Source organism: Bemisia tabaci, chromosome 1 (genome assembly GCF_918797505.1).
Source record: "Bemisia tabaci chromosome 1, PGI_BMITA_v3".
Taxonomy (NCBI): domain Eukaryota; kingdom Metazoa; phylum Arthropoda; class Insecta; order Hemiptera; family Aleyrodidae; genus Bemisia; species Bemisia tabaci.
Genome location: NC_092793.1, coordinates 64,950,308 through 64,963,322, shown reverse-complemented (window position 1 = coordinate 64,963,322; position 13,015 = coordinate 64,950,308). Strand labels below are relative to the sequence as shown.

Below are 13,015 nucleotides of genomic sequence, written 5' to 3'. Positions count from 1 at the left end.
GATTCGAATTTAAATATATATTTCTTGGATTGAAGATGAAGACCTAATCATGGGATTGCAATGCAATTAATTAAAATAGAAGCGTGGATCTCTCTTAGATCCAAAAACGTAGTAACTGCATGTACTCACAAGAGCGAGTTCATTCATGGATGGAGTTAGTCCTAGGTACTGCATTGTCGCCTCTCACGGCTATTACATGGATTACATTTTGCAATAAGGAACCACTATTTTTGGCCCATTTCAGAAACAACATACATGTCATTTGTTTCCCTATGTAGATATGCGCTTTTATGGAAGAGTGATAGATAGTGGTTCCTTATTGCAAAATGTAATCCACATTATCTATTAAGTGTCAGACTTCATGTTGGAGGAAATCTCTTTGCATTGGGGCCCGATGAAGCATGAGTCGGTTCTCCAGAAAACAATCAGAGTAAATTAAAACAGGATTAGACAGGGCGAATCAACGGAGGGTATATGGATTCAATCGACATGAGTCGACCGAAAAATAAAAATGTCAATCGATCGACGCCGATTTGATTGGCAGATTATTAGAAAACCGATCGACCGTTGATCCGATCGACATGAATCAATTGATGCGAACCGATCCACATCGATTTGATCGACAAATTATTAAAAAATCGTGTCGATTTGATCGACATGAATATCAGTCTAAAAATAAAAACGTGTACCGATCAACGTGATTTGATCAACAAGATTCGATCGCTTCACGGTTGCCGATCGAATCACGCTCGATCGGTTCAAGTTTGTATTTGCCGATTGTCTCATCTCGATCGAATCGACACCGTTTTTTTTTAATATTTTGTTAATTGAATCAGTATCAATCCGCTCACGTCGATCGATTGACGTTTTCATTTTTAGATCATTTCTTGTCGATCGAATCCATATCCTCCGGATCAACGACGTATCCCGCACATAACACGATTCTCTATAGGTACAGGCCTTGTCTCCACGGGACGTTTTCATGAGATTTGTCCCAAGTTCGAATCGCAGGAATGAAACTTCTGCGATTTTTCCCCGTTACCGTCTCCACGGGAAGGGGCTCATACAGTCCTTATTCGACTAGTTTGCGCGGGAGGATATAGGTAAATTAGTTAAAGCCGAGTATTTAACCGGGATTAAAATAATAAGTGCACTCCATTGACAATTAGACTCATTATTTTAACTAAACTAACTAAACAAATATTAACAATGGAGTAATCAATAAAATATCGCACAGTTCGTTTTCACTTCTTCTTCCCCCCTCAGTGGGTCCTAGGGGTACAGGGACCATACTTGGTACTGGGAAAAATATTGATTAACTCCATATTTTTCCCAACTTCGTAAGTGGAATTTTTCCCAGGGACAAATCTCGTGAAACATCCCGTGGAGACAAGGCCTAATGAAATCAAGTTTTCTTGCTGGCGAATTTCATGCAGGAATTGCTTAAGAGATATTTGTGTTCTCCTCTTTGGGCACAGACTTATGCTTCGTTGATTTTAACTTTTTTAACGATAGTCACGATCAAAACGGGAGTTTAACATTTTGATCGGCCAGGTCTCCATATTGCAGTCGCTCTACTTTGAGCTTCTATTGTGATTGCAGAGACGGGGTTAAAGTGAGAGTTACAATCAAAAGATTGTTTAAATCGATAAATCAACGTCCCGTCCAAAAGTCCGAATGGGGCCGGGTCACACTCTCCGGCGGGCGCAGGGGAGGGACCAGACGAAGGAACACGCAAGGTCCCGAGAAGCCTGGCTCATCGCTATGAGTGAAAACTGGAAGTATAATCACTCGGTACTGGCGGCGCAACGCACTCAACTAAGTAATTTCAATTCCGATTGGGGGCTCACCAATTAGAAAATCCCGGGAGCTGGGGACTAAATTGACGGGCGCTCCGTATTGGCCCGCGTCGTGCCGCGAAGGGGAAGGGGGGGGGGGGGGTTTGGGGTATAATTCCGATGGGGTGTGCGGAGCATCCCGGGCGCAACTCTCCGCGCAGCTCCCGATCTTCGAGTGCATACTATTTGACTTAATTAGATTCATCACGGCGACGCCCGACTCTGTTACTAAATTACTCAATACCTATTTATTAATTCAAATTAGTCCGGCGACGCGTCCACGGCTACTAGGGGCTCCCACCCGGGGGAGGGGGGCTCCTTTGCAGCAGTCGCAGTCGGACGCATCTCCGAATTAACTGACCGTGAAAACAGTCGTGAGTAAGGTCCCCTCCTTTTTCGTGCTGTCAAAGAGCCGCTCTAATTGAAAGGGGTTGCTCTCTTTGCGCCGACTTAAGTGCCGATACCGAAACCGAAGAGAGGTATATGCGCTCATAATTTGAAATTGTATCGTGCTATAATCCTTAACATTATACTCTAGGTCTCAGTTAAGTCTGGAGTCCTCGTTAATATCCATCAACCACGCCAACTGTGGCATCATGGTGGACTGCCCGCCGAAATGATACTTGGACAATTCGTGCATCACGGTGCTTTGATGATACCTATGGTTTCGTTAAATACTGTGACGCGTAGAGGGGAAAAATTTCCCTTTTAGTGAATGGAAAGAATGAAACAATTAGCCTTAAGAAAATTGATTCTGCGTCATTCTCCGCAAGGAGAGGCCAAAAAGTTTTAAAATTTGTCCTTCGACAGCTATTTGAAATGTGAAGACTAGAATCGGGACATCCAAAAAATGTTGGAGTATGCATGCTCATGAAAGGAACAATGTTAATGTTCAATTGAAAGAGGAGTAATTTTTTGTTTGTTAACATCAAATTACACCATTTACATGATCCTTTTACTTTGAAATGGCCGTATCTTTTGTCAAAATAAAGTGAATAAATTCCAATACATTGTTTAAAATTTAAAAAAAAAACACAATTTGAATCCATGTACCTATGAATATGTCACAGTCAGACGCGAAGATTTTATCTACTAAGACGAGGCGTTCCTTATTGAATCGGAGTGGTCGTATTTGAATAATTCAGACTGAACTTAAATTTTTGGTTCATTTCGGAGCAAAAAAATTCACCACCGTGTGCGTTTGAACATAGGTGATTAGTGATTGCACTTGAGGATTCCCAACCAAATATCAAAGGAATTACCTATGGAATCTAAACGTTGTAATGCCAGCACATGAAGAAACTACTCGGTCAAGTACTAATAAATTCAGATTTAACGCTTTTAGCGTCGTCGTAAGTTTCCTTCAATCCTTCTGGACAGGCAACAAACTAGCCCAAAAGCACGAATAGTCGCCTACCTGCCCCTGCGAAAAGTGTGCATTTATCGTCCTATTTCATTTGCTTTAATTGTGTTGGTGCGGATCTGTTCAAAGTTATGACTTGAGATTCGCCTTAAATTTTATCTGGTCGGCAACAAAACAACCAAGGCACGTATAAAAGTTATCTATTCGAAAACTATATACATACATCACTTCTCTTCCATGCTTTTGATGCCATATACCTGGATGAAAATGATGAGTCAACCTATTCGAGGGTTTTTATTAGTGCGTTTTTTTCTCATACCAAACGAGTTCATTCCTTTGGTACCTATACCGTACAGTTGACATACTGAGAAGGTTTCCGCATGGTGTTTGGTAAGTTTCCTCGCACGGAGAGGTTTTTCTCATTGCTTTTACGCGAAGCACAAAATGATTTTTTCGTTTACAAATACACGGAAAAACCGCACGAAAAACTGTAACAGGAACTAGACATAAATTATCACAAAAATATCTAAAGTTCCTCACAATTTTGAAGCCTGGAACCATCTGAATTCTTGAATTGAACTGTGCAGTTTTGTCGGATTTATCATTTCTCTTTCAATGAAAATTGGCAATTTTGTGTTTTCTGTTTGTTTTTGCTGTTTTCGTTTCATACACATATTCGAATATACCGTATAGGTTTATTTTATGGTTACACGCTCATTTTTATTTTTCTTTATTTTTATTTATTTTTATTTTTTTTATTTATGTCGCACTAGGTGGTTTTAAAGTTTACAAGAAAACACCCAGATTTTGCTCGAGACATTTTGCTTAGCAACAAAACTGCACAAGAAAAATTTGGAAGACATTTGGAAGAGCTAGGTGAAACTGGAAAAATTATTGAAAGACGCAGTTCCTGATTTGCTGTTGCTGTTTTGCTGTTCTACCACGAAACAAACGGGTACTATAGGTATAGTGCCGGTTTGGCTCTATTTATTCTGAATACATCAGGATGAGTAAAAAAGAGGAGCCGACCGGCTAAAACTAGAGTAGGTACGCTAAAACTAATCCACCTCTTAATTTGAATTTTGGTGCGACGCGCCGGAACCGCTCGGAAGCACTCGGCAGGTTGTCTGGGATTTAGATATTTTGTCTTCAAAGTTAAGGACACGCTTGATAAACCTGTGTTCACTATTCTATTTTTCCTTCGTCTCGAGCATTTGTCTTACTACATTTTCTGGGGGTTTCACATTCATTGAAAATAGTAAATTTTCCAAAAAAGGCTCTTTTGCCCCGATTCCTTTCTTTGAGTCGCGAATACTCGAATTCGCAAAAAGTTGAGTCATCAAACCTAGAAATACTTTATTATATTCACGATTCAAAATACCTACGTTACAGTTACGCGCCACGTGCCAGCACACTCAGCAGCATTTTAAAATCATCCACAACGATTATCATGCATGATTACAATAACAAAAAAAGATTTCGCTACCGGGCATAAATCAGCCGACTGACACTAAATTATTTGTACCCCATCTATTGTGCTCTTTCTGAAGCGCTCGAGTCGTTTGTTCTGCAACACGCTTTTTAATTTTCGCTCATCTGATTTACACCTAATTTATGTAAACGAGAGCAAAATTGGTGTCGTTCTTTGTTCGCACGAGTGCGGATGCAAAACAGAATAAGAATAAGCCGAGTCAGCCGCATATTTCACCGCTCTCACCCTTCACCCTCCGCCGTGCCATTCACCGCTCAAGCTGCCTAACCAAACAATTATCATCCATCGCAATTATCATCACTTAATGTACCGTTTTAGCCTTACTCCTCGGAGGAGACCTATTAAGAATGAGTCTTTTAAACACCTCTACTGTAAGCCAGTTTTCGAATTAAAAACATTCGCTGCTGCAATCCAAAGACGATATTCAAGACAGAATTTGACGTTAGATTTTCAAAAAACCAAAATTTTTAAAATGGCGGCCGGTTAAAGTTCAACATGGCCGAAAATTGGCATCTCGGTTGTTTGCGTATGGATTTGCCTGAAACTTGGGACCCATGGGTATTTGGGCATGAGATTAACAAAGAAATTAGATTCCAAATAAAAAAAAAAAAAAATTCGGCCATATTGACAATTTTGGTTTTTTTTTTTTTTTTTTTTTTTTTTTTTTTTTTTTTTTAAATCTAACGTCAAACTCGCTTTTCTCCTGTTAAAGTACCCTTCAGCACCGAGTTTTAGGCAAATCCATCGACAAAAAAACCTAGGTGTCAATTTTCGACCATCTTGACAATTAACCGGCCGCCATTTTGAAAAAGTTTGAGATATTGACTTTGATTTTGCGCGAAAAGTTAGCTTTTTTCATCCTCTTTCGAACGAGGTATCACAAGAGGGGTCTTCCAATTTGAAAATAAAAATTTGGGGTTCGTTGTCCGTTACCCCCCTCCCCCCCAAGGGGGACCCCTAAAAATGTTAGGGGGGTCGAAAAGAAACCCCGTTGACCTACGAACATCCTCCAAGTTTCAAATCTCTACCTCAATGAGAGAATTATTTACAAGTGTCTAAAATTTTTTAAATTCCATGTTTAAAATGAAACAGCTAACAAAACTGAGCTCGAGGATATCCTTGGTTTGTAAATTGAACAGTAGTTATAGGAGGAAATATGACAGAATAACCTAATTTGCCGAAACACATGCATTTAAATGGAAAAAGCCGCTAGATAGCGTCACAAGGCGGCACATTTTCTCACTTATAAATCTATTTTCCTCCAATTTCCCATTTCAGAAAAAAAAAAATATGAAAAATACTGCGGAAACAACCTGCTAAGCATACTTTCAGATGAAGCAATAACATTTTTGTGTGCAAATTATCCCATTAGATAAACACCTAGATGGGGGGGGGGGGGGGGCTTTACTAACACCTTGTATGCTTTTTACATGTACAGTTATCAGCTGATTAATTGTATGATGTCCGTACGGTCTCGTTAAACGAACTCCCAAACATCGCTGTATCTACACCAAATGCAGTGTTATACAGGGTGATCCAAAAGTCCCTTCCACCCCCTCTAACTTTTTACCTAATTGAGGTAAAGATTTGAAACTTGGGGGATATTCCTAGGTCAAAGGGAGCTACTTTTTGGCACCCCCAGGGGGGGCAACGGCCCCCAACTTTTAATTTTCAAATGGGAAGACCCCCTTTGTGATAGCTCGTTCGAAAGAGCATAAAAAAAGAAAACTTTTCGCGCAAACCCGAAGTCAATATCTCAAACCGTTTCAAAATGGCGGCCGGTTAAAGTTCAAAATGGCCGAAAATTCACACCGGTTATTTGTCGATGGATTTGCGCGAAAATCGGTTTGTAGGGGTATTTTGACACGAGAAAAACGAATTTGACGTTAGATTTTAAAAAAAAAAACCGAAATTTCCAAAATGGCCGCCGGTTAAAGTTCAAAATGATGAATTGTCCAGTATGGCAACTGTTGTGTTTTCTTTCTTTCTTTCTTTTTCCATGTAAATTTATTACTATTATACTGCCTTCTTTAGAGGTGTAAATGGCCTTAGATGCTAAAGCACCGCTTTAAAATAAAATTATTTTACTACTACTACTTTCTTTCTTTCTTGCATGACCATAATCTAATATGCAAATTTTCTCGCATATTAATATATATATTGTAATATACTTAGAAAAGCTGATATAAATGGTTGAGTGATTAAGAAAAGAAATGCGTTGCTGTTATAATTATTGTGTTATTAGCACTGAAGCAGCATTAGCGCTGTTATAATTATTGTGTTGCACTAGCCTGTTATTGCTATTGTGCCAAAGAGGTAAAATCAACTTAAAGGGGCCCGCATTGGACCAGCCATGGTAAGAATCGTGAAAATAATCAGGGAAAAATAGAAAAAAAAGTACATCAATGGTGAAAAAGCGACTGTCGTGCACAGCGCCCGCTTTTGCTCGATTTTATAATTCAGTATCTTTAAGGACGTCTAAACGCAACAGTTTTCACTTTCACGTAAACACCTAGAACTATTCTGGCAAAAAGTTAAGAAACTTCTCTATGGAATCTTTGGTGTATTATGCCGAGATAATTTATGTCATCGTCAGCTTCCATCCACAGGGCCGGATTTACCAATAGGCTACATAGGCTATAGCCTAGGGCGGAACATTTTGAGGGGCGCAAAATTTTTGAGAATGTATTCAAAACCCTGGTAAAAATTGGAGATAAGAGCTGCGTTTCAAAATACCATAGGAATTCTTATAGCCGGCTAAAGAAGGCAACAGAAAATCATATATCTGGCTGTAGGATGCGGAGAAAATCATACGGCCGGGCTATACGAAGCGATAAAAAAATATACAGGCGGGCTATAGTTCCTATAGTCGGGCTTTACACTTAATCGCCTGGCTGTTGCTTTTTCGCCATCGATTATAAAAGGCTATAAGAAATTGTGTAGAAATTCGTGTGCTTTGTAAATCCTTAAGTTTGTACGGAATCACCTTAATATTCACAAAACACACATTATATTTTCCTTTACTACATATTTTTTTTCATCAATTAAAATGAGAATAATCCATACAGAGTGTGCAAACATTTCAAAGTTATGAGTTGGAAAACGTTGACTCCACGAGCTTAAATATTAGAGCCTAACACAAAGCGAAGCGGCGGCGCACTGGCGCCTTCAAACCTAACAGGGATACTTCACGCATTGCGCAATGCGTGAAGTGCGCCGCGCCGCCGCAGCGTACCACGGCGCTTGAAGCAACTATTTCACACCAGAGGTATTGAACAGTATCATACAAAATTGCAGGCGCTCCAACATGTTAGGAATGGCAGGCATCCTTCAAAAGTACGGAGCTTTCCTCGCAAAATAAATCAAGATACTACGGCCCAAAAAGAGAGCGGTGGTCCAAAAACTCACTAAGTCCTAGCATCCGTAATTAGTAACGTTTAGCATACACTTTATCGCCAGACTGTTGCTTAGTCGCCATCGACTATAAAAGGCTATAAGAAATCGTGTTGCCGGCTATAGAAGCTATTGGAAATCTTACAGCCGGCCGTAAGTCTATGGTATTTTGGGACACAGATTCTACAAATTGTGGTTGACAAAGGTGTTTTTTTAAAGGTGAATTTGAACATTTTCCGGACTCCTAACATCCTTCTTCTGATCTGGAGGGGAGGGGCGTCTGGGGGACCACCCCCCCCCCCCGCCCCCCACGAGAGCGCCTACTTTAAGGGGCGCCACCCTAGGTTTAGCCTAGGGCGCTAAAAATGTAAATCCGGCCCTGTCCATCCACTTTTGTTATACATCTGATCTGGGGCTACCTACTTTCTTTCAATCTAGACAAAGAGTTTATCTTTTTAATTTTAACCCTCCCCGGATTCGTGTCAAAAGTCGTCTAACGATTGAAACGAAGTAGGAAAGTACCTGTAATGACTAAATAAATGGACGGAAACTTACAGAACAACTACCATATCAGGGGTAACCGATCACGAAAGGTAGGCACAGCCGCGGGTAACGATGAGTCTTCTTACGAGTTGTCGAACATCAACCCGGGGACCAAGAACAATCAGAAGAAAACAGAGCACAAGGTCAACGATCCAAAAACAACGACGTAAAAACACGTGAAACTTAGCACTTCACTTGACAGGTAAACGTTAGCACTTCAGCCGAGGGCTCCCTACGAACTGATCATTTCTGAGTTGTCGAAGTCCACCTCAGATCTCTCCCGCCTGGAGATTGGGGCCGCTACACCGGGGGATCCTCCCTCTCGTAGGAACGCACCAATCCAGGCCCACTCAAGCTCCGCCCAGTTATAACCAGCAAATGAGCACCAAGCTCGTTGCATGAATGTGTGTCGTTGAGCTCTGTCGCGCTTGTGGCCTCAGCTGAGCTCGTATCACACTTTCCAACATCTTTTATGACCCTAATTTCGAGCGGATTAGATGACGCATTGAAACCTGCGAGCATTGCTCGTGAGAGAAACAGCCCGGTGATTTGAATAATAAAAATTAATGTTCAGTATTATTCTTGCTCGTTCGCTCGCTTGCTAATGAGTTTGGCCCCGCAAAATTTAATCTGCGAGGGAGTAAGTAGTTGTGTAAAAACTCAAAGCTTTAAAAAAATGTCATCACACTAGGATTTCTCTCTGAATCGCGCTGGAGAGGACAATTGGAAGTTCGACTGCGGCAGACAAAACTTTGGGTAAAAAATCTCCCACAAAACACGATTAAGTTGACCGAAATTTTCTTGAAACAATCATGGTCGAAACATGGCTACAGCCAGGGGCGGACTGGTAGTCGAAAACTTAGGAGGCGACCTAGATTTGGGAACCCCTCCTGTCGTTGGTGGGAGGGCAGGGCCTCTCTAAGGGGCTCGGGTCCCCCGGAAAATTTTGAAAATTTCACACTTTTTTAACGCAATTTTAAGTATTATTGGAGTCAAATTCTAGAGTATTTGAACTTCAAAATAACCCATGCTCAGGATTCTTCGGGGGCCCCTTCATCACATAAGCTTCAGGTTACCTTTCATGTCTCTTGGAGACAAATCAAGGATTTTGGGGCCTTCCAGTGACTTAAAATGATTGGAAAACTACAACATTACAGGGAATAAAACGATGACTCGAAAAAAATTCGCCGCGGGGCGGGCCCCTTCGGGACCTCCGCGGCATATTTTTAGGAGGCGATCGCCTCCCCGCCCCCATGGCCAGTACACCCCTGACTCCAGCTTGCACATTACCCCACTGGCCAGGAGCCATTGAAACACTCATCATTCATTGATTTCACCTTAACCTTCTCTTGCCATCCTCTCCTAAGCCACCGACTTTCTGCAGACACGCAATACTTTAAGAAAGAGATATGAGGACTTACATGTAACAATAGCGGATGTCGAGTTTTCACATTTGTGAGAAAATCGCGTTTGAAGTTTTCGAAGCTTTGCACTTTGCCGCCCGTAGAAACGAGAGGATTCTTATAAAGATTTTCATGAAGAGCAACTCTTCCTGTAAAAAACGCACGTTTTACGATCTATGCAAGTGAAAAATTGAAGAAGTAACAGCGATTTGCATAAAATGTGACATCCGCTATTTTTACTGAAAACACTTTTTTATGCATGAAACAATGTTTTCAGTAAGTATGGGTATAAGGCTGGTGAAACGACTGAAATGAACGAAAAGTATGTCAATGCTGAGTCATTTAATCGAATTGAACAAAACACTAAACCGTCTGTAACTTCTACATAAAAAATAAGGAACAAATTGTAAAATCAGTCAAAAACTCATCAATTCTGGCAAAACGGTCCCGATACGTAGGTATCATTTGAGTGTCAGCTGCAGCCCGTAGCCGGTGCGCGGGCAGTTATCACAAGTGTATTAGAAACTCTGAGATGTCCTGCCGCGCCGGCCGGGGAGAACTGAGAACAGTGGATTCTCATCCGCTGTTTTTACAAATAACATGGTTTTTACTGTTCATATCTCGCCGAAAAATTACGCTGGAAGTCTGAAACTTTGCACAGGCATTCTTAAGGGCTCCAGAATTCCAAAAAAGGCGTTTGTTTTGAAAATGGCAGATGTTAACATTAATGAAACCGCTATTGTTACATATCGACGGTGTAAGTCGGCAATCACATAACTCGATTTTTGACGGTTTTCAGTTAGCTGCAGAAATGAAGTGTAGTAGATGCCCTTTACCTGCTATCAAAATATTTCAGTCGAAAAAAATCTGGAAGTCACCTAAAAACGTAGAACTCAAAACACATTGCGTTATAATTCCAATAACACATAACTCGTGCCGTCGCGCCGCATTTTTACACAACGCGCGCTCTCCCGGGAAGATCGTGAACAGTTTAGGAGGGAAAATTTAAAGTTAGTACGTCACGGAATCTTCAGAAAACAAAAACATTGTTATTGTTTTAACATTTAACATCTAAGATCCGACGGATAACTGAATAATCGTCCGTTTATTTTTATCTTCATTTCCTTTTAATTCGTAATTCGACGGCGTAAGTCCGCAATCACATAATTATCTCGTTCACGGTGTCTGAAAATCTCCGCCTCTACGTTATTTTTTTAAAGGAGAACCTCGACTCATTTGACATCATTCCTTGCAGTTTATACAGATTTTTCTTCGCATAGAGAAGAAAACTCACGGCAGTTTTAAAGAATTGCCGTTGAGTAGTTTTCTGTTTAAAAAATGAAGTATGACAGGAAGTCTGCGACGTCGTAAACCGAGTTATGTGATTGCCGACTTACGCCGTCGAATTGTTTTCCGGTGTCATTCTAAAGATTCGCTACCAATTAAAGTTTGTTAAAAGGAACTTTAGGCTACTTTTAAAGTGAGAGGAGTCTTATTCAGTCTTTAATCAGTAAACATCGGCAAAGAATAGGTTTGAATCAGTAATTCGCCAACCACGTACCTATCTCAGAATTCAATGTTGGACCTTCCTAGGTTCCACAAACACATAAGTCGGTTTTTCGGTCATTTCTCCTGACAGACGAGAATATTATTCAAAATGATGATAGAGTCTTATAAAACATCTTATCCTTGCTGTCTCTAAGAATTATTTCCCCTCTACCTTCAAAGATGAGGAATGTAGAGAGTTTTTTCCCTCCCCTGAAAAATCGCGTTTTCCGAGTTAGGTATGTGATTGCCGACTTAGGTACACCGTCGACATATCGACGGTGAAACTACCAAACCACGTATCTCGTTTGCGGTGTTTAAAAATCTACGCTCACATTTTATTTTTTTGATATAGACCAAATCAATATCATTCCTTGAAATTTTCACAGAATTTTCTCCGCATGAAGAGGAAAAATCACAGAAATTTTTAAGACTGGACGTTAAGTAGTTTTTCATTTAAAAAATAAAGTATGGCAGGAAGTCTGCGACGTCGCAAACCGAGATACGTGGTCTGGTACTTTCACCGTCGATATGTCCTCATATACGTAGGTGCGCGCTCATGCGTAGGCCAGGCAAACTAAAATTTATTTTCTCTTTCTTCTCTGAAACATTCTATTTTGATTCCCTAGTAAAAGTGAGTTGGCCAGACGTCAGGCTATGTTTCATAAACTACCCTGAGTCAGACTGATTCAGGCTGATGTCAGAGTGATGCCAGCTTGAATCAGTCAGTCTCAGGGTAGTTTAGGAAACATAGCCCGACGTATGGCTGACTCACTTTTACTCGGGTTGTTACCCTCCAGCTTCGCACAAGTGAGTTTACGGCGTTACAGATTTCCTGCCATACTTTCCTTTTGAAAAGAAAACTAAGTACTAAAAGTCAACTCTTTTAGACTTTTGTGATTTTTCTTCTCTGTGCCAAAGATTTTCTTCGAAACCCTTAGAATGGCGTTGACTTGTTCTCCTTCAAAAAAATAAAATGTGGGCGGAGATTTTAAAACAACGTAAACGATACCTATACGTGGTTTGGGAATTTCATCGTTAATATGCCATTCTGTCAAAACATGCGGAAATTCATGTTTCGATCTGATACCTCTCAACTTCGGATTTTTTTCGTTTATAAGCATATATCTCCTCCCCCCCTCCCTAACCAATATTTTCGACGTAAAGAAAAAAAAAAGTTCTAAGTGTCAAAAATATGCGGGGTTGTAAACGCTATTTACCGCTTATAAACGCTTGTACCGTATGGGGGACTGTACTGTCACAGGTTTAGCAATCCTGCGGACCCCAGCTGGTAGCCCCTGCCTCAAAGGGGGTGGGTGGACAGGACTCTTAGCTGTGGTGAAAGCAACCTATCTAGGAGAGGCAACTCCGAAATCGAACTCTGGCCCTCCAGGTTGGGGGTTGGGGCATCGGGCTGACTCCCCGATCCTCGGAAAAA

The 13,015-nt window shown here is 40.8% G+C and overlaps 1 protein-coding gene across 3 annotated transcripts in view; it reads right to left on the bottom strand.

Annotated features, from left to right (window-relative positions):
* Nucleotides 1-13,015, bottom strand: part of LOC109034612 (uncharacterized) — a 135,955-nt gene that overhangs the window by 25,495 nt on the left and 97,445 nt on the right. The window contains exon 1 of one of the 3 annotated variants that reach the window (XM_019047862.2): nucleotides 8,642-9,186. The exons of the other annotated variants lie outside the window; for them this stretch is intronic. Within the exon in view, the coding sequence (XP_018903407.2) occupies nucleotides 8,642-8,655 (14 nt within the window). The 5' untranslated portion in view covers nucleotides 8,656-9,186. Of the gene's footprint in view, nucleotides 1-8,641; nucleotides 9,187-13,015 lie in introns of those variants that run through there. 3 annotated transcript variants of the gene reach the window in all.